This window comes from Pseudophryne corroboree, chromosome 4, assembly GCF_028390025.1.
Source record: "Pseudophryne corroboree isolate aPseCor3 chromosome 4, aPseCor3.hap2, whole genome shotgun sequence".
NCBI classification, from domain to species: Eukaryota; Metazoa; Chordata; class Amphibia; order Anura; family Myobatrachidae; genus Pseudophryne; species Pseudophryne corroboree.
This window is the reverse complement of record NC_086447.1, coordinates 809,959,226-809,986,340: the sequence shown is the minus strand read 5'-3', so window position 1 is coordinate 809,986,340 and position 27,115 is coordinate 809,959,226. Positions and strand designations below refer to the sequence as shown.

The 27,115-nt window shown below is 46.7% G+C and overlaps 1 protein-coding gene across 3 annotated transcripts in view; it reads left to right on the top strand.

Annotated features, from left to right (window-relative positions):
• The window catches only part of ACTR2 (actin related protein 2), a 143,917-nt gene that overhangs the window by 89,050 nt on the left and 27,752 nt on the right, over positions 1-27,115 (top strand). For all 3 annotated transcript variants that reach the window (XM_063918416.1, XM_063918415.1, XM_063918418.1), the window contains 3 exons: positions 20,895-21,110; positions 22,523-22,595; positions 25,219-25,355. In XM_063918416.1, the coding sequence (XP_063774486.1) occupies positions 20,895-21,110; positions 22,523-22,595; positions 25,219-25,355 (426 nt within the window). The remainder of the gene's footprint in view (positions 1-20,894; positions 21,111-22,522; positions 22,596-25,218; positions 25,356-27,115) is intronic.

Below are 27,115 nucleotides of genomic sequence, written 5' to 3'. Positions count from 1 at the left end.
AGACTCCAGTGTCGACTACGATGATGCAAAATTACAGCCAAGGGTGGCTAAATGTATTCTATATGATTATCGCAATAAAAGATGTTTTGCATATCACTGAGGAACCCCCTGTCCCTGACACGAGGGTACACATGTATAAGGGAAAGAAACCTGAGGTCACCTTTCCCTCCTCACATGAGCTGAACGAATTATGCGAAAAAGCGTGGGAAACTCCAGACAAAAAACTGCAGATTCCCAAAAGGATTCTAATAGCGTATCCTTTCCCGTCGCAGGACAGAATCCGGTGGGAATCCTCCCCTAGGGTAGACAAAGCTTTGACGCGCTTATCAAAAAAGATAGCGCTTCCATTCCAAGATACGGCTACTCTCAAGGATCCTGCTGACCGCAAGCAGGAGGTTACCTTGAAGTCCATTTACACACCTTCTGGTACGTTACTCAGACCGGCTATTGCGTCGGCCTGGGTTTGTAGTGCTGTAGCAGCATGGACAGATTCCTTTATCAGCGGATATTGAGACCCTTGATAAGGATACCATTTTAATGACCCTAGGGCATATAAAAGATGCTGTCTTATATATGAGGGATGCTCAAAGAGACATTAGTTTACTGGGTTCCAGGATCAAATTTTTTTGCCATATATTCTCTCACAATCTAAGAAAGCGCCTCATTATCAAATGCAGTCCTTTCGTTCCAATAAAAGCAAGAGAATACGTGGATCGTCCTTTCTTGCCAGAGGTAAGGGCAGAGGGAAAAAGCTGCACAACACAGCTAGTTCCCAGGAACAGAAGTCCTCCCCGGCCTCTGCAAAATCCACCGCATGACGCTGGGGCTCCCCTGAGGGAGTCCGTTCCAGTGGGGGCACGTCTTCAACTGTTCAGCCACATCTGGGTTCACTCACAGGTGGATCCCTGGGCAATAGAAATTGTTTCCCAGGGTTACAAGCTGGAATTCGAAGAGGTGCCTCCTCGCCGGTTTTTCAAATCGGCCCTACCGACTTCCCCCCTGGAAAGGGAGATAGTGTTACATACGATTCGCAAATTGTATCTTCAACAAGTGGTGGTAGAGGTTCCCCTACTTCAAAGAGGGAAGGGGTACTACTCAACTCTGTTTGTGGTCCTGAAACCGGACGGTTCGGTCAGACCCATTTTGAATTTAAAATCCCTGAACCTTTACTTAAAACGGTTCAAGTTCAAGATGGAATCGCTCAGCGCGGTCATCGCCAGCCTGGAAGGGGGAGATTTTATGGTATCTCTGGACATGAAGGATGCATACCTGCATGTTCCCATATATCCTCCTCATCAGGCGTACCTGAGATTTGCGGTACAGGATTGTCATTACCAATTTCAGATGTTGCCGTTTGGGCTTTTCACGGCCCCGAGAATTTTCACCAAGGTAATGGCGGAAATGATGGTGCTCCTGCGCAAACAGGGTGTCACAATTATCCCATACTTGGACGATCTCATAAAAGCGAGATCACGGGAGAAGTTGCTGAACAGCGTATCACTTTCACTGAATGTGTTACAGCGACACGGCTGGATTATCAATATTCCAAAGTCGCAGCTGAATCCTACAACTCGTCTGCCCTTCTTGGGCATGATTCTGGACACAGACCAGAAGAGGGTTTTTCTTCCGACAGAAAAAGCGCAGGAACTCATGACTCTAGTCATGAACCTGTTGAAGCCAAAAAAAAGTGTCAATACGTCATTGCACTCAAGTCCTGGGAAAAATGGTGGCGACATACGAAGCCATTCCCTACGGCAGATTTCATGCAATGACCTTCCAATGGGACCTATTGGACAAATGGTCCGGGTCACATCTGCAAATGCATCAGCGGATCACCCTGTCCCCCAGGGCTAGAATATCTCTACTGTGGTGGCTGGAAAGTGCTCACCTTCTAGAGGGCCGCCGGTTTGGCATTCAGGACTGGATCCTGGTGACTACGGACGCGAGCCTCCGAGGTTGGGGAGCAGTCACACAGGGAAGAAATTTCCAAGGCTTTTGGTCAAGTCAAGAGTCTTGTCTTCACATCAACATCCTGGAACTAAGGGCCATATACAACGCCCTACGTCAAGTGGAGATCTTACTTTGCGATCAACCAGTTCTGATCCAGTCAGACAACGTCACCGCAGTAGCTTATGTAAACCGCCAAGGCGGCACAAGGAGCAGAGTGGCAATGGCGGAAGCCACCAGAATTCTTCGCTGGGCAGAGAATCATGTAAGCGCTCTGTCAGCAGTGTTCATTCCGGGAGTGGACAACTGGGAAGCAGACTTCCTCAGCAGACATGACCTGCATCCGGGAGAGTGGGGACTTCATCAATAAGTCTTTGCGCAGATTGCAAGTCGGTGGGGACTGCCCCAAATAGACATGATGGCGTCCCGTCTCAACAAAAAGCTACTAAGGTATTGCGCCAAGTCAAGAGACCCTCAGGCGGTAGCTGTGGACGCCCTAGTGACACCGTGGGTGTTCCAGTCGGTCTATGTGTTTCCTCCTCTTCCTCTCATACCCAAGGTGTTGAGGATAATAAGAAAAAGAGGAGTGAGAACAATACTCATTGTTCCGGATTGGCCACGAAGGACCTGGTATCTGGATCTGCAGGAAATGCTCACAGAAGATCCGTGGCCTCTTCTTCCAAGGCAGGACCTGTTACAACAAGGTCCCTGTCTGTTCCAAGACTTACCGCAGCTGCGTTTGACGGCATGGCGGTTGAACGCTGGATCCTAGCGGAAAAAGGTATTCCGGATGAGGTTATTCCTACGCTAATAAAGGCTAGGAAGGACGTGACATCTAAACATTATCACCGAATATGGCGAAAATATGTTTCTTGGTGTGAGGCCAGGAATGCTCCTACGGAAGAATTCCATCTAGGCCGTTCTTCACTTCCTACAAACTGGAGTGAATTTGGGCCTAAACTTAGGCTCCATTAAAGTTCAGATTTCGGCCTTATCCATTTTCTTTCAAAAGGAATTGGCCTCTTAACCTGAAGTACAGACTTTTGTGAAGGGAGTGCTGCATATTCAGCCTCCCTTTGTTCCTCCGGTGGCGCCTTGGGACCTTAACGTGGTGTTGTTTCCTTAAGTCACATTGGTTTGAACCACTTAAAACAGTGGAGTTGAAATATCTCACTTGGAAGGTGGTCAAGTTTAGCCTTGGCTTCGGCTAGGCGAGTTTCGGAATTGGCGGCTTTATCACATGAAAGCCCCTATCTGGTTTTCCATATGGATAGAGCGGAATTGCGGACCCGTCCTCAATTCCTACCTAAGGTGGTCTCATCCTTTCATATGAACCAACCTATTGTCGTGCCTGTGGCTACATGTGACTTGGAGGATTCCGAGTCCCTGGATGTGGTCAGGGCTTTGAAAATGTACGTTGCCAGAACGGCTAGGATCAGAAAAGCAGAAGCACTGTTTGTCCTGTATGCAGCCAACAAGGTTGGCGGCCCTGCTTCAAAGCAGACTATTGCTCGCTGGATCTGTAACACGATTCAGCAGGCGCTTTCTACGGCAGGATTGCCGTTACCGAAATCGGTTAAGGCCCATTACACTAGGAAGGTGGGCTCGTCTTGGGCGGCTGCCCGAGGGGTCTCGGCACTACAGCTGTGCCGAGCTGCTACTTGGTCGGGGTCAAACACCTTTGCAAAGTTCTTTAAGTTTGATACCCTGGCTGAGGATGACCTCCTATTTGCTCAATCGGTGCTGCAGAGTCATCCGCACTCTCCCGCCCATTTGGGAGCTTTGGTATAATCCCCATGGTCCTTACGGAGTCCCCAGCATCCTCTAGGACGTTAGAGAAAATAAGATTTTAAACCTACCGTATAAATCTTTTTCTCGTAGTCCGTAGAGGATGCTGGGCGCCCGTCCCAAGTGCGGACTACTTCTGCAAGACTTGTATATAGTTATTGCTTACATAAGGGTTATTTTATAGTTTCATCGGTTTTGGACCGATGATATGTTGTTTTTTCATACTGTTAACTAGATAGTATATCATAAGTTATACGGTGTGATTGGTGTGGCTGGTATGAATCTTGCCCTTGGATTAACAAAAATCCATTCCTCGTACTGTGCGTCTCCTCTGGGCACAGTTTCTCTAACTGAGGTCTGGAGGAGGGGCATAGAGGGAGGAGCCAGTGCACACCCAGAGCCAAAGTCTTTCTTAAAGTGCCCATGTCTCCTGCGGAGCCCGTCTATCCCATGGTCCTTACGGAGTCCCCAGCATCCTCTACGGACTACGAGAAAAAGATTTACCGGTAGGTTTAAAATCTTATTTTTTCCTCTTACATCCTAGAGGATGCTGTGGTCCACATTGGTACCATGGGGTATAGACGGGTCAGAAAATCAGTGGCGAGTTAGTCACCGCCTCCCCCCCTCTGGCAAGCGGGGTGCCGGTGTGAAGATGGCAGCAACAGGGTATGGAGCGCTCTGGAGCTCAGCGGTACGTGGTGCGGCGCTGTGAGGGGCGCCCTGAGCCAGCGCCTACACTGTCCAGCAAGCCTGGCAGGGACCCAGGATCGCTGCCAGCACAATTCCTCAGGCCAGTATAATCTTCAGAAGAGCGGGAAGACAGCGCCATGAAAGGGGCGCGGAGCTTCTCATAGCGGACCCAGCAGCGTTCAGCGCCATTTTCCTGCCTGCAGAAGCGCTGACTAGGAGAGCTGTCCCTCCAGGTCAACTCCAGCTGCTTTGTACGGTACCAGGGGGTTGTTGAAGAGGAAAGGGGGGGAGGGGGGTGTCTGGGTAAAGTCTGTGTAGCCTATTAAGGTACACAGACAGCACTGGTAATGTTATTAGTTCTACCTTTAAAAAGCGCTGTGTGTGGATTGGCTCCATTCTCTGTGTCTCTCTGTGGCATACTTGGGGAAACTGTTTGACATTTCCCTGTGTATGTGGGTGTTACTATCTCACATAGCCATGTCATATGCTGCAGAAGATGTTTCCTCTCAGGAGGGATCCATTCCATGTACACAGGATTGTAATGCTTTGTCTCAGATCCCCATTGTTGAAGCTAATACTGAGACTGAAACTCAGGTGTTGAAGAAGTCTATGGCAGTTTGGTAAGGCTCTGTCCCTATTCCTGCAAAATCTCCTAGCATGTTCCCACAGAAACGTGCACTTGCCCAAATCATGCAAGATGATACAGATTCTGATACTGCAGACGGTGATGGGGAGGTTCTGAGGGGGGCGGCATCCCTTACTAAGGCCATTAGAGATGTGTTAAATATTAATACAGGATTCTGCGGGGTTCATGGTGGAATCCATGAAGGACCTGGGGACGCTGACTGCACGGATATCTTCCATGTCGGTCTCAGCCCGCAGGGGACTCGGTCTACGCCGATCGTCTGCAGACGCGGAATCCAGGAGAAGTATGGAGAACCTTCCCTACACAGGTCAGGCTCTATTTGGGAAAGCGTTGGATGCTTGTATTTCCACGGTAACCGCGGGTAAGTCACCTTTCCTTCCCTCTGCTACACCTTCTACGAAGAATCCATTTTCTTCAGCTGTGCTGCAGTCCTTTCGGACCGCTAAGGTAAAAATGTCCAAGCCTCCTACCACTTTCTTTAGAGGTGGCCGGGCAAAATCCAAAAAGCCTGCACCCGCAGGCTCCCAGGACCAGAGACCTACTTCTGGTTCCTCAAAATTCTCAGCATGACTGTGTACCTCAAAGCCTGGAGGACGGGCTGGTGCGTGCGAGACTCGGACGTTTCAGCCACGTCTGGGTGTCGTCCGGCCTGGATCCCTGGGTACAGGATATCATGTCCCAGGGGGTACAGACAGGAGTTTCAAGAACTCCCGCCTCACCGATTCTTCAAATCAGGCTTGCCAGCTTTGCTGACACAGGTCTATCCTACAGGAAGCCATCCTAAAATTGGAAAAATCACTAGTCATTGTCCCAATTCCACCTCATATGCGAAACAAAGGTTATTATTCAAACCTTTTAGTGGTGCCGTAACCGGATGGTTCAGTCAGACCAATTTTGTATTTGAAATCGTTGAACCCTTACCGGAGGGTGTTCAAATTCAAAATGGAGTCTCTCAGAGCAGTGATTTCAGGTCTGGAGGAGGGAGAATTTCTGGTATCCCTGGATATCATGGATGCGTACCTCCACATTCCAATTTGGCTTCCTCACCAGGCTTATCACAGATTTGCACTGTTGGACAGTCACTATCGATTTCAGGCACTGTCATTCGGCCTCTCCACAGCACCGAGGGTGTTCACCAAGGTGATGGCAGAGATGATGGTTCTCCTCTGCAGATAAGGGGTGAACATAATCCCATATCTTAACGACTTGCTGATAAAGGCATCGTCCAGGGAGTTGTTGCAGTCCATTGTTCTCACGACTCATCTCGGGGAACACGGTTGGATCCTGAACTGAACCTTCCAAAATCACATTTGGAGCCTACCAGGAGGTTGTCTTTTCTGGGAATGATCCTCGACACGAAAGTGCAGAGGGTGTTTCTCCCGGAGGAGAAAGCATTGGTGATGCAAACAATGGTCCTGAAGCCAGCCCGGCTTTCGGTTCATCAGTGCATTCGCCTTCTGGGGAAGATAGTGGCCTCTTTAGAGGCTCTACAGTACGGAAGGTTTCATGTTCGGCCCTTCCAACTGGATCTCCTGGACAAGTGGTCGGGATCTCATCTACATATGCACCAGAGAATACGTCTGGCGCCAAAAGCCAGGATTTCACTCCCCTGGTGGCTACAACTACCTCACCTTCTGGAGGGCCGTAGGTTCGGGATTCAGGATAGGATCCTTCTAACCACGGATGCGAGTCTCCGGTGCTGGGGCTCAGTCACGCAGGGGGTAACCTTCCAAGGAAGGTGGTCAAGCCTGGAATCCAGTCTTCCATAAACATTTTGGAACTAAGCCGTCTACAACGGTCTTCTCCAAGCGGCCCATCTTCTGCGAGATTGAGCCATTCAAGTGCAGTCGGACAATGTAACGACAGTGGCTTACATAAACCGACAGGGCGGAACGAAGAGCAGAGCTACAATGTCAGAAGTAACAAGAATCATCCTCTGGTCAGAAAAACACGCGTTGGTGATGTCGGCAATCTTAATTTCCGGGAGTAGGCAACTGGGAAGCGGACTTCCTCAGAAGACATGATCTCCATCCAGGAGAGTGGGGATACCATCCGGAGGTGTTCACGGAGGTAACAGATCTTTGGCGTGTACCTCAAATAGACATGATGGCCTCTCGTCTCAACAAGAAGCTTCAGCGGTATTATTCCAGGTTGAGGGACCCGCAAGCCGTGGTGGTGGACGCCTTAGTGACTCTGTGGGTGTTCCAGTCGGTGTACGTGTTTCCTCCACTTCCACTGGTCAAGAAGACCTTGTTATGCGGTTCTTATGGATCTACTGCTAGAAGAGTTGAGACCTCTTCCTCTTCGGGAGGACATGCTGCAGCAGGGGCCTTTCGCTTATCAAGACTTACCAAGGCTACGTTTGACAGCATGGAGTTTGAACGCCAGATATTAGCTCGGAAGGGCATTCCGAACAAGGTTATTCCTACCCTGATGCAGGCTAGGAAAGGAGTAACGTCTAAACCATTGTATTTGGGAAAAAAATATGTTTCTTGGTGTGAGTCCAAGAAGTTTCCTACGCCTACGGTGGAGTTTCAACTCTTCCTGCAAGCAGGTGTGGATAGGGGCCTGAGGTTGGGATCTGTAAATGTCCAGATTTCAGCCGTATCCATTTCTCTTCCTGAAACAGTTGGCTTCCCTCCCTGAGGTTCAGACTTTTCTGAAAGGGGTTCTGCACATCCAGCCTCCCTTTGTGCTGCCTACGGCGCCCTGGGATCTTAATGTGGTGTTACAGTTTCTCCAGTCGGATTGGTTCGATCCTCTACCGGAGGTTGAGGTCAAATTTCTTACGTGGAAGGCTGTTACTTTGTTTGCCTTAGCTTCTGCTAGACGTGTGTCTGAGCTGGGGGCTTTGTCTTGTAAGAGCCCCTAATTGATCTTCCATGAAGATAAGAGTTGAGCTCCGGATACGTCGGCAGTTCCTTCCGAATATTGTGTCAGCATTTCATATCAACCACCTTATTGTTGTGCCAGTTGCTACTGACTCCTCATTTTCATTACAGTTCTTGGATGTTGTAAGGGCTCTGAAAATCTATGTGAAGAGGACTGCTCGTCACAGAAAATCGGACTCTGTTTGTCCTGTATGATCCCAAGAAACTTGGGTGTCCTGCTTCTAAGCAGACGATCTCTTGCTGGATCAGGTTCACTATTCAGCATCTGTATTCTACGGCACGATTGCCATGTCCGAAGTCTTTTAAGGCCCACTCTACTCGTAAGGTGGGTTCTTCCTGGGCGGCTGCCCAGGATGTCTCGGCTTTACAGCTTTGCTGAGCGGCTCCTTGGTCTGAGTTGAACACGTTTGCAAGGTTCTACAAGTTTGATACTTTGGCCGCTGAGGACCTGAAGTTTGGTCAATCAGTTCTGCAGGAGCCTCCGCACTCACCCTCCCGTTCTGGGAGTTTTGGTACATCCCCATGGTACTAATGTGGACCCCAGCATCCTCTAGGATATAAGATAAAATAGAGTTTTAATTACTTACCGGTAAATCCTTTTCTCGTAGTCCGTAGAGGATGCTGGGCGCCCGCCCAGCGCTTCGTGATACTGCAGTGGTTAGTTCAGTTCTGCTTAGTTCTTGGTTAAGTACTGTTTTGTTACTTGGTAAGTAATATTGTTCAGCCGCTGCTGAGGTTTCAAGCTGGTTAGCTTGGTTTTCCTTGTGTGTGAGCTGGTATGAATCTCGCCACTATCTGTATAAAATCCTTCTCTCGAAGTTGTCCATCTCCTCGGGCATAGTTTCTAGACTGAATCTGGTAGGAGGGGCATAGAAGGAGGAGCCAGTCTGCCCTCTCAAGCTCTTAAAGTGCCAGTGGCTCCTAGTGGATCCGTCTACTCCCCGTGGTACTAATGTGGACCCCAGCATCCTCTACGGACTACGAGAAAAGGATTTACCGGTAGGTAATTAAAATCCTATTTTAATTAAAAAAAATTTATGGTGCAGTAAAGTTTTGTTATTCAACCTCATCCTTTCTGACGGGAACGAGTTCCCCAGCTGCCTCAAATTTCCGCAGCTACATGGAACCCACAGCCTCAAACAAATCCCACAACCATAGGAGCCGCCTAAGTTCACGTCCCGGCCGCCTCAGAATTGCGCCCGCCTAGGTACTATCCTGTGGTCTCTGCAAACTTGTGTGCCCACCCCCTCTGCACTTCAGCTACGGCATCTTTCCCCTTTAAGCGCGCATGCTTAGGAATACAGGCGCGGCCTGCTGGGTAGGTAACTTACAGTGCAGGCGCAATGCAGCAACGAACACTGATAAACCTGCAAGGACTGCATCACCTCAACTGTTACCTAACACTTCGCTATAACATCAAGAGGGGTGGTTCATACATTATGGTGATCATTGAAGTCCTATCACCACGATAATGTGGTGAAGTGCCAGACCACACGACGATCTTTAAGGTAGGATTAATACATCTACCCCATTGTTATTTGTCACAGCATGTGAAACACTGGGTAATAGACCATGTGTTTTCCATAACATCACGAGACCTGTGCATTGGCTTTTTTTTTGTTTTTTTCTTTTTTCTTTTTAACTGCAAAAATAAAATCTGACAGATTAGTCTCTGATTTAATAATGAGCCAGGAGCTGACATGGAAAATTAGAGGAACAAGAGGGAAGAAAGAACATTTTAAAGAGGAAGAAAATAATGAATTGCAGGCTTTACTCAGTTATATGAAGCAGTCGATATGCAGCGTTATAGTTTTTACAGTTTCTGGCTTTTCTACAACAGTTGTACACACAAGTAATAAATATTGTGCAATCCTACTACAAAGCTATTGTTCTCATAAAATAGTCCTTGGGTCACCGAAGAGTGATCGTGATATACACTCCCCTTTGGTTCACCGAATATTCCTGGACTTCATAAGGAGTGTACTTTAGGCCCTTAATATACCCCAAGTTGGTGATTCCGAATCTTTTTTTGAATTATTGAGCCCTAGAGCACAGGTTCTCAAACTCGGTCCTCAGGACCCCACACAGTGCATGTTTTGCAGGGTTCCTCACAGAATCGCAAGTGAAATAATTAGTTCCACCTGTGGACCTTTTAAAATGTGTCAGTGAGTAATTAATACATCTGTGCACTTGCTGGGTTACCTGCAAAACATGCACTGTGTGGGGTCCTGAGGACCGAGTTTGAGAACCTATGCCCTAGAGTATCAGAATTGTTTTTTCATACGTCCTAGAGGATGCTGGGGTCACTTCAAGAAACATGGGGTATAGACGGGATCCGCAGGAGACATGGGCACTTTAAGACTTTCAAATGGTGTGACCTGGCTCCTCCCTCTATGCCCCTCCTTCAGATTCCAGTTTAGAATGTGTGCCCAGTGAAACTGGATGCACTCTGAGGAGCTCTACTGAGTTTCTCTGAAAGACTTGTGTTAGGTTTTTTATTTTCAGGGAGAACTGCTGGCAACAGTCTCCCTGCTTCGTGGGACTTAGGGGAGAGAAGTCAGACCTACTTCTGTGAGTTTAAAGGCTCTGCTTCTTTGGCTACAGGACACCATTGGCTCCTGAGGGTCTGATCGCTAGGTACACCTAGATGCTCGTTCCCAGAGCCCGCCGTCACCCCCCTTGCATTGCCAGAAGTCAGAAGACAAGTGAGCAGAAGATCAGAAGACTTCAGTGACGGCATTCTGAGGTACCGCACAGCGATCGCATGCTGCGTGCCATGCTCCCACTACACAAGGCACTACAGGGTGCAGGGGGAGCGGGGGTGTTGGCACCCTGGGCAGCATATAAATCCTCATTTTGACACTGGCAAGAGGGGACATTAGTGCCAAGGCACTGTCCTAACCCCCACCAGTATCAATATTTGTTGAAAATTGCGGGAAGGAAGCGCGCCATTAAGGGGCCGGAGCTTCTTCCTCACAGCTCAAACACACACACTGCTGACAACTGCAGGGCGCAGGGGGGGGGGGTGGCAACATAAATCCTTGTTTATGGCAAAAGGCACACTGTCCTACCCCTTCCAGTATAATTAACTTGATTTAAGAACGGGTGACGCGCGCCATTATGGGGGCGGCCAAAAGTTTCTTATTAAAAATAAATAACCAAAACTTTTCTCCTGGACAGTTTATTTGATCAACTACCACCCCTCTCTCCTAGTGTGCCTGTACATTTTAAAACTAGATCTTAATTTCATGTTTTAAATTGTTTGATTTTTTTATTTTATGTCCCATATATGCTCCTGGCTTCTTAATTTTAATGGGTATTTCTCTAACGTCCTAAGTGGATGCTGGGACTCCGTAAGGACCATGGGGATTAGCGGCTCCGCAGGAGACTGGGCACAACTAAAGAAAGCTTTAGGACTACCTGGTGTGCACTGGCTCCTCCCACTAAGACCCTCCTCCAGACCTCAGTTAGATTTCTGTGCCCGGCTGAGCTGGATGCACACTAGGGGCTCTTCTGAGCACCTAGAAAGAAAGTATATTTAGGTTTTTTATTTTCAGTGAGATCTGCTGGCAACAGACTCACTGCAGCGAGGGAGAAGGGGAGAAGAAGCGAACCTACCTAACAGGTGGTAGTTTGGGCTTCTTAGGCTACTGGACACCATTAGCTCCAGAGGGATCGACCGCAGGACCCAACCTTGGTGTTCGTTCCCGGAGCCGCGCCGCCGTCCCCCTTACAGAGCCAGAAGCACGAAGAAGGTCCGGAAAATCGGCGGCAGAAGACTTCGGTCTTCACCAAGGTAGCGCACAGCACTGCAGCTGTGCGCCATTGCTCCTCATGTACACCTCACACTTCGGTCACTGATGGGTGCAGGGCGCTGGGGGGGGCGCCCTGAGGGCAATAAATAACACCTTGGCTGGCAAAATATAAATCATATATAGTCCCAGAGGCTATATAGATGTAAAATTACCCCTGCCAGGATCACAGAAAAAGCGGGAGAAAGTCCGCCGAAAAGGGGGCAGGGCTTCTCCCTCAGCACACTGGCGCCATTTTCGCTTCACAGTACAGCTGGAAGACAGCTCCCCAGGCTCTCCCCTGTAGTTTTCAGGCTCAAAGGGTTAAAAAGAGAGGGGGAGCACTAAATTTAGGCGCAATATATGTATACAAGCAGCTATTTGGGGAAAAATCACTCAGTTATAGTGTTAATCCCTGCATTATATAGCGCTCTGGTGTGTGCTGGCATACTCTCTCTCGGTCTCCCCAAAGGACTTTGTGGGGTCCTGTCCTCAGTCAGAGCATTCCCTGTGTGTGTGCGGTGTGTCGATACGGCTGTGTCGACATGTTGGATGAGGAAGGTTACGTGGAGGCGGAGCAGAGGCCGATAAATGGGATGTCGCCCCCTGTGGGGCCGACACCAGAGTGGATGGATAGGTGGAAGGTATTAACCGACAGTGTCAACTCCTTACATAAAAGGCTGGATGACGTAACAGCTGTGGGACAGCCGGCTTCTCAGCCCGCGTCTGCCCAGGCGTCTCAAAGGCCATCAGGGGCTCAAAACAACGCCCGTTACCTCAGATGGCAGACACAGATGTCGACACGGAGTCTGACTCCAGTGTCGGCGAGGTTGAGACATATACACAATCCACTAGGAACATCCGTTACATGATCTCGGCAATGAAAAATGTGTTACGCATTTTCTGACATAAACCCAAGTACCACATAAAAGGGCTTTTATTTTTGGGGAGAAAAAACAGCCACTGTTTTGTTCCCCCATCAGATGAATGAATGAAGTGTGTAAAGAAGCGTGGTTTCCCCCGATAAGAAACTGGTTATTTCTAAAAAGTTACTGATGGCGTACCCTTTCCCGCCAGAGGATAGGTCACGTTGGGGGATATCCCTTAGGGTGGATAAGGCGCTCACACGTTTGTAAAAAGGTGGCACTGCCGTCTTAGGATACGGCCACCTTGAAGGAACCTGCTGATAAAAAGCAGGAGGCGATCCTGAAGTCTGTATTTACACACTCCGGTTATATACTGAAACCTGCAATTGCCTCAGCATAAATAGTGCTGCTGCAGCGTGGTCTGACACCCTGTCAGATAATATTAATACGCTAAGACAGGGATAATAATATTTGCTAACATTGAGCATATTTAAGACGCTGTCTTATATATAAAGGATGCACAGAGGGATATTTGCCGGCTGGCATCCAGAATTAATGCAATGTCCATTCTGCCAGGAGGGTAGTAGAAACCCGGCAGTGGACAAGTGATGCTGCATTTAAAAGGCACATGGGATTCTGCCTTATAAGGGTGAGGAATTGTTTGGGGATGGTCTCTGGGACCTCGTATCCACAGCAACAGCTGGGAAGAAAAAAATTTACCTCAGGTTTCCTCACAAAAGCCTAAAGAAAGCACCGTATTTTCAGGTACAGTCCTTTCGGCTTCAGAAAAGCAAGCGGGTCAAAGGTGCTTCCTTTCTGCGCAGAGACAAGGGAAGAAGGAAAAAGCTGCACCAGTCAGCCAGTTCCAGGATCAAATATCTTCCCTCGCTTCCTCTGAGTCCACCGCATGACGCTGGGGCTCCACAGGTGGAGACAAGTGCGGTGGGGGCGCGTCTCGGGAACTGCAGGGATCAGTGGGCTTGCCCACAGGTGGATCCCTAGGTTCTGCAAGTAGTATCACAGGGATACAGGCTGGAGTTCGAGACGACTCCCCCTCGCCGTTGCCTCACATCAGCCTTGCCTGCTGCCCTCGGAGAAAGGTAGTACTGGCGGCAATTCACAAGCTGTACTTCCAGCAGGTGAAATCAAGGTACCCCTCTTTCAACAAGGCCGGGGTTACTATTCCAAAATGTTGTGGTACCGAAACCAGACGGTTCGGTGAGACCCATTCTAAAATTGAAATCCTTGAACACTTATATACGAAGGTTCAAGTTCAAAATGGAATCGCTCAGGGCGATTATTGCAAGCCTGGAAAAATTCAGGGTATCACTGGACATCAAGGATACTTACCTGCATGTCCCTATTTACCCTCGTCACCAGGTGTACCTCAAAATTGTGGTACAGGATTGTCATTACCAATTCCAGACGTTGCCGTTGGTCTGTCCCCGGCACCGAGGGTATTTACCAAGGTAATGGCCGAAGTACTTATCCTGTACTTGGACGATCTCCTTATAAAGGCGAGGTCCAGGGAGCAGTTGTTCATCGGAGTAGCACTATCTCGGGAAGTGCTACAACAGCACGGCTGGATTCTGAATATTCCAAAGTCACTGCTGGTTCCTACGACGCGTCTACTGTTCCTGGGTATGGTTCTGGACACAGAACAGGATAAAAAGGGTTTCTCCCGGAGGAGAAGTCCAAGGAGTTGGCGTCTCTAGACGGAGACCTCCTAATACAAATACAGGTATCGGTGCATCTATGCACGCGAGCCTTGGGAAAGATGGTAGCTTCTTACGAAGAATTTCCATTCGCCAAGTCCCATGCAAGGATCTTCCAGTGGGATCTGTTGGACAAGTGGCCCGGGTCGCATTCTCAGATGCATCGGCGGATAACCCTGTCTCCAAGGGCCAGGGTGTCGCTGTGGTGGTGACTGCACATCTTCTAGGGGGCCGCAGATTCGGCATACAGGACTGGGTCCTGGTGACCACGGATGCCAGCCTTCAAGGCTGGGGGGCAGTCACACAGGGAAGAAACTTCCAAGGCCTATGGAAAAGTCAGGAGACTTCCCTACACATAAATGTTCTGGAACTTTGGGCCATTTACAATGCCCTAAGTCAGGCTAGACCCCTGCTTCAACACCGGCCGGTGCTGATCCAGTCAGACAACATCACGGCGGTCGCTCATGTAAACCGACAGGGCGGCACAAGAAGCAGGATGGCGATGGCAGAAGCCACAAGGATTCTCAGATGGGCGGAAAATCATGTGTTAGCACTGTCAGCAGTGTTCATTCCCGGAGTGGACAACTGAGAACTTTCTCAGCAGACACGACCTCCACCCGAGAGAGGGGGTACTTCATCCAGAAGTCTTCCAAATGATTGTACACCGTGGGGAAAGGCCACAGGTGGACAGGATGGCGTCCCGCCTCAACAAAAAGCTACAAAGATATTGCGCCAGGTCAAGGGACCTTCAGGCGATAGCTGTAGACGCTCTGGTAACACCGTGGGTGTACCAGTCGGTATATGTGTTCCCTTCTCTGCCTCTCATACCCAGGGTAATGAGAATAATAAGGAGGAGAGGAGTAAGAACTATACTCATTGGTCCGGGTGGCCAAGAAGAGCTTGGTACCCAGAACTCCAAGAAATGATCTCAGAGGACCCATGGCCTCTGCCGCTCAGACAGGACCTGCTGCAGCAGGGGGCCTGTCTGTTCCAAGATGTACCGCGGCTGCGTTTGATGGCATGGCGGTTGAACGCCGGATCCTGAAGGAAAAGGGCATTCCGGAGGAAGTCGTCCCTACGCTGATTAAAGCTAGGAAGGAGGTGACCGCAAACCATTATCACCGCATATGGCGAAAATATGTTGCGTGGTGTGAGGCCAGAAGGGCCCCAACGGAGGAATTTCAGCTAGGTCGTTTTCTGCACTTCCTACAAGTCAGAGGTGACTATGGGCCTAAAATTGGGTTCCATTAAGGTCCAGATTTCGGCTCTATCGATTTTCTTCCAAAATAGAACTGGCTTCACTGCCTGAAGTTCAGACTTTTGTTAAGGGAGTGCTGCATAGTCAGCCCCCGTTTGTGCCTCCAGTGGCACCGTGGGATCTCAACGTAGTGTTGGATTTCCTGAAGTCGCATTGAGTTGAGCCACTTAAATCCGTGGAGCTACAATACCTCACGTGGAAAGTGGTCATGCTGTGGGCCGTGGCGTCGGCCAGGCGTGTATCAGAATTGGCGGCTTTGTCATACAAATGCCCTTATCTGTATTCTATATGGATAAGGCGGAATTGAGGACTCGTTCCCAATTCCTTCCTAAGGTGGTATCAGTTTTTCATGTGAACCAACCTATTGTGGTGCCTGCGGCTACTTGGGACTTGGAGGATTCCAAGTTTTCTGGACGTAGTCAGGGCCCTGAAAAGTATATGTTTCCAGGACGGCTGGAGTCAGGAAAACTGACTCGCTATTTATCCTGTATGCACCCAACAAGCTGGGTGCTCCTGCTTCTAAGCAGACTATTGCTCGCTGGATCTGTAGCACGATTCAACTTGCACATTCTGCGGCTGGAATGCCGCACCCTAAATCTGTGAAAGCCCATTCCACAAGGAAAGTGGGCTCTTCTTGGGCGGTTGCCCGAGGGGTCTCGGCTTTACAAATTTGCAGAGCTGTTACTTGGTCGGGTTAAAACACTCTTGCAAGAGTCTACAAGTTTGATACCCTGGCTGAGGAGGACCTAGAGTTTGCTCATTCGGTGCTGCAGAGTCATCCGCACTCTCCCGCCCGTTTGGGAGCTTTGGTATAATCCCCATGGTCCTTACGGAGTCCCAGCATCCACTTAGGACGTTAGAGAAAATAAGAATTTACTCACCGGTAAATCTATTTCTCGTAGTCCGTAGTGGATGCTGGGCGCCCATCCCAAGTGCGGATTGTATGCAATACTTGTATATAGTTATTGCCTAACTAAAGGGTTATTGAGCCATCTGTTGAGAGGCTCAGTTGTTATCATACTGTTAACTGGGTATAGTATCACAAGTTATACGGTGTGATTGGTGTGGCTGGTATGAGTCTTACCCGGGATTCAAAATCCTTCCTTATTGTGTCAGCTCTTCCGGGCACAGTATCCTAACTGAGGTCTGGAGGAGGAGGGTCTTAGTGGGAGGAGCCAGTGCACACCAGGTAGTCCTAAAGATTTCTTTAGTTGTGCCCAGTCTCCTGCGGAGCCGCTAATCCCCATGGTCCTTGCGGAGTCCCAGCATCCACTACGCACTATGAGAAATAGATTTACCGGTGAGTAAAATCTTATTTTTTTTTTGTTTCTCTTACATATTTAAAATATATGCTTGCTTCTAGTTATATCTATTTTATAATATGGAAATACTGTTTTATTCCCCATGTGTCTCCTGGGCAATCCTCTCCCCTTGACTACATGTATAGCAGTAGCATTTCCTTAAAATATTCCAGATCAGTGTTTCTCATACAGTGGTGTAATACATGCAGGCAGCCCTTGAAGAATAACAGGTCGTATAATGATCTTTGTACGCTTTCATAGGCAACAAAAGGCCTGGCACACATTGTAGTAACAGGTTTATTTAACTATAGACTGTTAAACAATATTGTATAGAGACGTTAGTTAACATGTTTCTTTGGCTGCCATAAATAGATATCATAGCCTTGTGGTCCTCTTCCACACTGGGGCCGATTTAATTGTTGCGCCGCCACCTGCTGGCCCTCTAAAGGAATGTTCGTCTAACGGAGCCATTCAATTGTTGCTCCCATAGATGCACGTTACCCACGGGACACACACCTATTTTTCTCGCAGCCTTTGGAAGTGCTAGAAAAAGTCCGTAGTTTGGACACCCAAAGCACACAAAACCTGAACTTAAATACGCCAAAACGGCAGCTTTTGACTGCTTTAGCCGCTTTGTGCGTCCAAACCAAACCCGGAGCACTTAGCCTCGTAAAATATATCGCATGGTAATCACGTGATGGGCATGTCACCGCCGAGTGGGAGTGGCTTCTGGCTGCTCTCGGCGGATGCACATCGCAGTGCAATATATAGCATGTGGTTTTAAAAACGCATGCGATCACACTGCGATTCGATAAATATTAAGTGCAGCACATAATATCTTGAAACGCGAGATTCGACCAGCGTGCCCTCGCATCGCGTCGAAAGGTACCTAGAATGTGCATACAGTCCCCCAATTTCTCACAGATGCGGTCGAAATCGAAGGTTAGTACCGATTTATCTCAAGTGTATGGGCACCATTACTGAGATTAAAGGTGATAAGCAGCCATTTTGAAGGTTACAGGAGCTTTCATGCGGCCCTTTACCCACCGATGCTGTGTATTACTTCAGTCTTATCAGCTGCCTATTGTTCCCACTGACTACAGCACAACTAATAACCCAAAACAAACACCTGTCTTATTCCGGTGGTTTTGCAGGTTCCTGAAGTGGGAGCTTTCTCCCAGGAAGTTACTGTGATAGTATAGTGTCCCTCTTGTGTATGTAGGTAGCATGACTTTACATTGAAAACGTTTCCTGCTTCACTCCAGGCTAGCAATGTCATGTCGCTGCATTCCTGTAGCACCAGGTTTCTCTAGTCCTGGAATGTACACGGTTGTATTGTTTGAAAGACTGAATTCCCTGTGCTCATTCTGCTGGAATTACTAGAAGGACCAAACAAGTAAATGACTGTAATTTGAATTGCTGCATGTAATTCAGTGAGGGCTGCATGTTATGAGTGGTTTTTTTTTAGGAGCAGGGTCCAACTTACCCCCAAAACTGCTTATTTCTTTTAGTTTGTGATAAATGCTTGACATTGAGTGGTTTGTTTTTCGTAGATTCTTAGATGTTTGTGCACTGTGTGCATGACTTCATTTCTTGAATTGTCTGAATATGAAACTAGAATCTGCTATTGCAGTCTTTAGGAACGTGTATGGTCTTGTGCTCTCTCTCCACTAACCTGTTCTGCAGGACTATTGCAGTGGTTAGAATTATCGGAAGCATGTGCTAATTTAAAACCAAAGGTTATTGGATACTGCTATACTGTAACTAAATCCTGTTTGATGTAAATAATGAATTGTCCATAAAATACTATAGTACAAAAGCAGGTGCAAAGACTTGAACATCAGTTAGAATGTTGCAACCGTACGCAACGTTTGCTGTAACTTGTGCCAACTTATCAACTTTGGTCAGTTCAGTGTGAGTGCAATTGATAAGTTTTATTGTTTCATATGGATGTTATTGTACTGGGTTGTTAAGTGAGCACTGTCTGACCTCATCATTATGTCACCACTGGAGGTCTAATGGTGCGTACACACTGGCCAATATATAGGCAGTTCTATTGAACAGCCGATATATTGCGGGTCCGTCGGCCAGTGTGTACGAACGATTTGTGTGTTAACGCAGTCATTCAGACATATCTTATCGGCCGTGAAGCACAGCCGGCGGCCAATATATCTAACGATATATTGGCGCATCGCTGTGTGTGTACGGACGGTCAGCCGACCGCCTGTACACAAGCTGCAGCATCCGGCGGTGATTGATGGCTGAACTGGGCGGGCGGTCCCTACAGATCCGGCAGTGTGTATGCTCAACACACTGCCCGGTCCGTCCATAGATATATCTGCAGATCAACTGATCTGCAGAAATATCTATTAGTGTGTACGTACCCAGCATAAGACTGGCTACACATCAGGCTGATATCTGCACGATTTGCTATTTCGGAATGACCAATCATGATTATCGTCTGCGTAGGCATAATTGTGCACTTTTGCGGGTCACATACGGCCGGATGATATCTCATACAGCACCATGCATATTAATGAAGGACTGAACAGTAATCGTTCCGTTATTTATTAAATCTTCCTGGTGTGTACCGGCAATCTGGCATGGTCTGGGGCAAAGGCAAATCGCCTCGACCATCGGCCCAATTGCTGGTCATTCTGATGTGTAGCTGGCTTAATATGACTAATAAATTTTATCAGTCATAAATTTTAATGCTTAAAATTTCTGTTGAGCTGGAGAGTTATTTAACCTACCATTTTGACTGATTGTGAATTCCTTTTGTATGTCTAGTCTTAAATGCAGCCTTTGAGAATCCAATATAGCTTTCTTGTACGTCTGTAGATTGAGATAACTGTGGATACTACAGAGAAGGTGGCTCTCACTTGACTGCAGGAGGCCTTTTAACTAAGATGCACGTTAACAGATTGTGTGCCCATTACCTAATGGTAGATTCTAGTGGCCTAAGGGACCTTTTACGTAAGGGGGAGGAGCCAAGACACAAGGGGAGGAGCTAGGCCAGCGGAATAGTTCCTCTACTATCCACGCCACCAACTATTACCTTTAGTAATCAGGTGGCAAGCGGAGCGAGCCCGCAAGGTTATTTTTCGGGTACCCTGTTCGGCCGTAGCTCCTCCCCCTGGGGACGTGTGTCCTCCCCTAGTGACGTCAGATGTTCCCTTCTCCCACTCCGATTTAGAACCAACCATTACCTAATATCAGCGTGTGTGACTAAAGAAACTGATCACTAGGATTATTATCAATTATATTATTCTAGTTGAAAGATAACTGATCATATTTGTTGCTCTGCTTTCTGAGCTCTAAAATACAATTGTATTTTAAGAGATTTCTGGTAGTAGGAACAGTCAGAAAAGCATGCAAAAGGTTCACCTGAAGATATTCTTAGATAAGACTGAATAAGGGTCAAGCTTTCTCCAAGAATAGGCGGCTTGTATATATCGCCAATCATCGTGGCTAGGTGATATTTGCAGTCCGTGCAGGTGATCTTAATATTTGATAGCATATAGAAAAATTTACTTTGTATTTTTGCGAACGTTGTAAAAAGTTCTCTTAACTCCTTGTTTCCCAGGTTTTAAGAATACCCACGCTTGAGCACATTACTTAATTTGCACTCAAGGATATCCTTAAAACCTTGACTGTAATGGCAAAGTTTGTCTATGGACTAATAAGAGCCTGATTCTGATTTGTAAGCAACTAGGCCAAAACTATGTTGTACTGCCAGTGGGGCAGATGTAACATGTGCAGATAGGTTTTAGTTTGGGTGGTGTGCGTTCAAACTGAAATCTAAATTGCAGTGTAAAAATAAAGCTAACATTTGTGGGCTACATGCAAAAACAGCCAGTATGTACCCTGCACAGAAAATAAATATTTTATTTGCTCCCATTTGCATCGCAGCATGGTTTTTTCCAGACAGTCAGTTACTTTTTTTGCTTTACTTACAAATCTGAATCGGGCCCTAAGTGAGCTCTGTGTGTACATTTCAGGACCTTATGGTTGGCGATGAAGCCAGCGAGTTACGGTCAATGCTGGAAGTGAACTACCCCATGGAAAATGGGATAGTGCGGAATTGGGATGACATGAAGCACCTGTGGGACTACACATTTGGGCCTGAAAAACTGAACATAGACACCAAAGACTGTAAAATCCTCCTAACAGAGCCACCGATGAATCCAACTAAAAACAGAGAGAAAATTGTTGAGGTAACTTGGTCTCGTATTGGATGAAACCACACTGCCATGTGTTTATAACCTGTATGCACAATGCGTTACAATGATCCTTTCTTAAAATTGACTTTTAAATAAATGTTTTGTTTTTTTTTGTTACAAAAAAAAATGGATTGTTAGGGTGCTTTAAAAACTGTGTCCGACAGCCTTTTACTTCTTAACGGTAGATCTCCCCCTTAACCCATCAGCAGGGATCATAACCCATTTTAATCTAATAGAGACTGTATGTTGGTGTTATGCCTTGTATTGTTACACCATTTGTGTGTCTTTCACATTTGTGTATTTTCCTAGTGACTTACAGTATTGTATTATGGGGTGGTATTCATGTGACCGCCGGTCAGCTGACCGACAGTCACATGACCTCCTCCACGAGCCCGACTGCTCACTATCCCGATGGTCGGCATGCCGACCAACAGGGACTATTTCCACTCGTGGGTGTCCACGACACCCATAGAGTGGGAATAGAACCCGTGGCGACCGCAGGTCGCCACCGAGCCCGCAAGGGGCTTGCTGCACTCGCCCCTCCCCGCCGGGATCCCGGCGTCTGTATGCTGCCGGGATCCCGGCGTCGGTAAGCTGACCGGCGGTCAGGAGACCGCCGGTCCCCAGTACTACACCCGTTTTATGTAATTTAGGCAGTGTGTGGTTGTGAACCTTTGCCTTATTTTAATCTGTATCTGTAGGTAGAGATCACCTGTTGGATGCCACAGGAACATTTCCACACCCTGACTTTATTTTCTTTTTTTCTTTTTATTCTGTTAATAACCTGCAGTGTGTGCAGCCGCACATCTCATCTAAACTTCCCACTTAATTAACCCTCCACCCAAAAGTGATTTTGAAACAGAAGCATAACTGCTGTAGCTAAAGAGAAACTTTTTTTCAAATTTATTTTTATTTTTTTAAACTTTTAAATTTATCGTTTTAGAATTTTTATAACTATAACTGAAGCATTAATACACTGCCAGGTACAGGCCACTGCACCTGTATCTAAAATGAAGGTAATAACCCTAAGTAAAAGGAAACTATATTTAAATTAATCCTTAATAAATGAGCAATGTATGAAAAAAGGAAATAAGTTAATAGAACATACTTTGTTTTAATTTCGTTGTGAGTAAATGACTTCACTTCTTTATTAAGAGAAATAATTATGTTGCAGCAAGGTTGTTTGTGGTGACTTATGCCTTTTTAATTTGTGATTGAACTTTTTAATATTTAAGTACATTTTCCTGTGAAGTGTATGTTCTCGGGTGTTCTATTCCTAAATGTATATTCTCAGTAGCATTTTATGACCTTAGTGTACCTGTACTCCGTTTATAATGACGTCCTGTACGCTAAATATCATACAGCATAAATGTTTTTATTTATGTTCAATATTTTTCCTTTAACAGGTTATGTTTGAGACCTACCAGTTTTCAGGTGTTTATGTTGCTATCCAGGCTGTTCTTACATTGTATGCACAAGGTGGGTAAGCTGAAATTGAAGCACAGTACTATTCATATCTGTTTCTAAATAATACTTCTGAAACGAGACATGTTTGTTCTTGCTTAAAAATGTCCAGCACTCTAGCTGTTCTTTGACCTTTCAAAGAATTCCATGTCCAAAAAAAAAAGTAGGAATAAGGCTGTTTTTTTTTTTTTTTCCCCATCAATCTGGAATGGAAAGTAAACCCCAGTACACAGTAGACTTAATGGTGCGATTTGAGCCATTGTGTGCTATGCGGTTTGGTGTGTACACTCGGTGCTATTTGAACTACATGCTTTTTGAGCTACATCTGATTTTTGAGTACACTACAATGTAGTATGGGGTTAATTCAGACCTGATCGCAGCAGTAAATTTGTTAGGTAGTCTGCAAAACCATGTGCACTGCAGGGGGCGCAGATATAACATGTGCAGAGAGAGTTAGATTTGGGTGGGGTGTGAAAACTGAAATCTAAATTGCAGTGTAAAAATAAAGCAGCCAGTATTTACCCTGCACAGAAACAAAATAACCCACCCAAATCTAACTCTCTGCACATGTTACATCTGCCCCACCTGCAGTACACACGGTTTTGCCCATTAGCGAACAAATTTGCTGTTGTGATCAGGTCTGAATCAGGCCCTATATGCGATGTAGTACAAAAATACCTGCTGGCACATACTATTTTGCCTTGAGATATTGACTAGACAGGAGCGCGCATCGCGAGGGACAATACACACTGTGCGATTTGAACTAGACGCGATGCTATTTGAACTAAAAATATCAAATAGCATATGAGAATCGCACCATATGTATTGTAGATCCATTAGTTTGCAGTCACCTAGGTAATATACTAAGAAACACCAGTCATTGATAGAGTAGACTGATTTTTAGTATTGCATCTAAACTACATTTTTGAAACCTGCAAATACAGGTGGCACTCGAAGCTAAAGAATAACGACTGGACCACAAATTTTATAATTGAAACATTGGTCTACATTTGTGGTCCAGTCGTTCATTAGCTACGAGTGCCGTACACTGCTTGTTCTATACTTTGCTGCTGCAATATGTGAGGGCACCGGACAAGGTTTATTTTATCATGTGAGTGCCGGTCCAAATTGTTGGTCTGTCTGTCTGTAACAAGCGACCTTCCACCAGACACGACGCTGACACAGTTGTATGAAAGAGATGCAGACCGTTTACTTCCACAGCATACTGTAGTAAACAGACTTTTCACAGCAAGTTCCAATGGGTACCTTAATTAGGCACCTGTTCACAAACAGCATGTACACATTCTCAGGCTCCCTGTCTCTTACCCACTGGCCCGCCCTCTATCGCCTGGCCACTTGTTGGCATTGGGAGCCCTGAGCCCTTGCCCTAACGAGTTTTATAAAAGTGTGGCCTGATATCTGGGAGCGCTTGCTCCAATACCTGGACTGGACCTGCATGGATGGGATCTCGTGTATGAAATTGCAGGGTATTTCTGTGTATCAACAGCAATACAATACTATAATTTCCAACTGCCAGATAATCTTTGATACAACATTAAAGAGACAACCTGCTGTGTCCCATCACCTCCCTGGGCTTCCTCTTGGTCCAGCCCTAAACCCAGGTCGCCATAGCCTGGGGCACCCGAACTGTTGCCCTGTCCTGCAAACACCCGGTGTGGCATCCGGACTGGATTGCCACAACAAATATAGATGGATATAAAATTAAAAAAAATCTGCAGCAGTGAAACATGTAGACAGTCAAGAATAAACCTTAAATAATGTAAATTACGGTTTATCACATAAATTCTTGTAGCCAGTAAACCTAGTTCTCAGCATTTCTGATATGCACTGTTGTAGCTGTGTCACTGGTATACATGGGAGGATGACGTTGAATAATTACTTCCCATCCTACGCAGTTAACTAGTTATTTTCTAGAAATAAGCATGCAGGAAGCCTCCAGTTTCCATGGTAACTGCCACTTACTCCATTATCCCTATGATGGTATTTTTTTAGTCAGTGTACGGCACTTGTCACAGTTCGTTATGCAGCTTGAATAGAGGAGCCCTGGATCTTAATAATGTCACATCTGTGCAGTAGTGTCCATGTCACGAATTGGCGATGTAGTTATGTGACCGCCGGTCACAATACCGCCCACTTCACCCCGCCCCGTTAGAATCTCGACAGTCGGCATGCTGACTAGCAGGGGCTATTCCCACTCGTGGGTGTCCACAACACCCATAGAGTGGGAATAGAACGTGTGGCGAGCGCAGCGTTGGTATGGTGGTCACGCATACCCAACCCCATGTCAAGTTGCTGATGAACCTGCCTTTATATTTTTTAATGTATGTAAAATACAAAGGTCTAAATAGCTAACTGTGTAGGGAGTTGGTAATGACCGCTAGACAGGTCACTAATAAGGCAATTGATGTTCCTCAGTGTTTTCTTTGGCTTGTCTTGTTTCTGTGAATGCTGCATGCCCTGTTACTGCATTACCCAACTAGCAGTGTACATTTCTTCCATGTGTGTTTACTCTACGATGTATGCTCTTTGTTCAATCCGCAGTCACAATGCTGGGCAGTGTGTAACTAAGTAATGTATTCCTTACTAAGGCTAATGTAGACTCTGCTAACTCTTCCAGGTCTGCTGACTGGCGTTGTTGTGGACTCTGGGGATGGGGTCACTCACATTTGCCCGGTTTACGAGGGTTTCTCTCTGCCTCACCTCACCAGGAGACTGGATATCGCTGGCAGGGATATCACCCGCTATCTTATCAAGGTAAAAACTACAATTGCACCTGGTCACAATAAATTCCTTTCATATTTTTTTTTTATTTGGTTAATATTTACTTCAATTTTAATTGTTCTCCTGGGATTGTCACTTGTAGAACTTAGAACCAGGTAGGAAACTGCCTGTTGGAACGGCTGCAAGTAGTTCCCCAAATGCTCAGATAAAATGTCTTGACTGCTTTGAGTTCTGCACACAGTGATGTCTGGGAAACAAACTGCTATATCTCTATAGTAGGGGCCCATGTCATTGGAAGGACACTCCATTTAATCAGTTTCGGGTGGCTGCCTGCTGGCAAAATACCCAGTTGATCTAGCACCCTCTGGCCGGGCTTCATATGTAGCAATGGAAGTAATGCTAGTGGTTGTATCTGTAATATTGTGGGAAATAACTTATCCAGCTATTGGGTGGACATTCTTATATTGAGGCCTCTTTTTACACAAGACACTTATACAGACTATGCCCAGTAGCCCTGTTTTATACTAAAAATTCTTCAAAGTACAGGTTGAGTATCCCTTATCCAAAATGCTTGGGACCAGAAGTATTTTGGATATCAGATTTTTCCGTATTTTGGAATAATTGCATACCATAATGAGATATCATGGCGATGGGACCCAAATCTAGGCACAGAATACATTTATGTTTCATATACACCTTATACACACAGCCTAAAGGTAATTTTAGCCAATATTTTTAATAACTTTTTGCATTAAACAAAGTGTGTGTACATTCATATAATTAATTTATGTTTCATATACACCTTATACACACAGCCTGAAGGTCATTTAATACAATATTTTTAATAAATTTGTGTATTAAACAAAGTTTGTGTACATTGAGCCATCAGAAAACAAAGGTTTCACTATATCAGTCTCACTCAAAAAAATCCGTATTTCGGAATATTCTGTATTTCTCTGACGTCCTAGTGGATGCTGGGAACTGCGTAAGGACCATGGGGAATAGCGGCTCCGCAGGAGACTGGGCACAAAAGTAAAAGCTTTAGGACTACCTGGTGTGCACTGGCTCCTCCCCCTATGACCCTCCTCCAAGCCTAAGTTAGATTTTTGTGCCCGGCCGAGAAGGGTGCACACTAGGGGCTCTCCTGAGCTTCTTAGTGAAAGTTTAGTTTTAGGTTTTTTATTTTCAGTGAGACCTGCTGGCAACAGGCTCACTGCATCGAGGGACTAAGGGGAGAAGAAGCGAACTCACCTGCGTGCAGAGTGGATTGGGCTTCTTAGGCTACTGGACACCATTAGCTCCAGAGGGACCGAACACAGGCCCAGCCTCGGAGCTCGGTCCCAGAGCCGCGCCGCCGGCCCCCTTACAGAGCCAGAAGCAAGAAAAGGTCCGGATAAAGCGGCGGCAGAAGACATCTGTCTTCAACAAGGTAGCGCACAGCACTGCAGCTGTGCGCCATTGTTACTCAGGCACACTTCACACTCCGGTCACTGAGGGTGCAGGGCGCTAGGAGGGGGCGCCCTGAGCAGCAATGTAAAACACCTTGGCTGGCATAAATACACCACATATAACCCCCAGGGCTATATGGATGTATTTTAACCCCTGCCAGAACTCACCAAAAAAGCGTGAGAAAAGGCCGCCGAGAAGGGGGCGGAGCCTATCTCCTCAGCACACGGGCGCCATTTTCCATCACAGCTCCGCTGGAAGGACGTCTCCCTGACTCTTCCCTGCAGTCCTGCACTACAGAAAAGGGTAAAAAAGAGAGGGGGGCACTAATTTGGCGCAGTTTGATA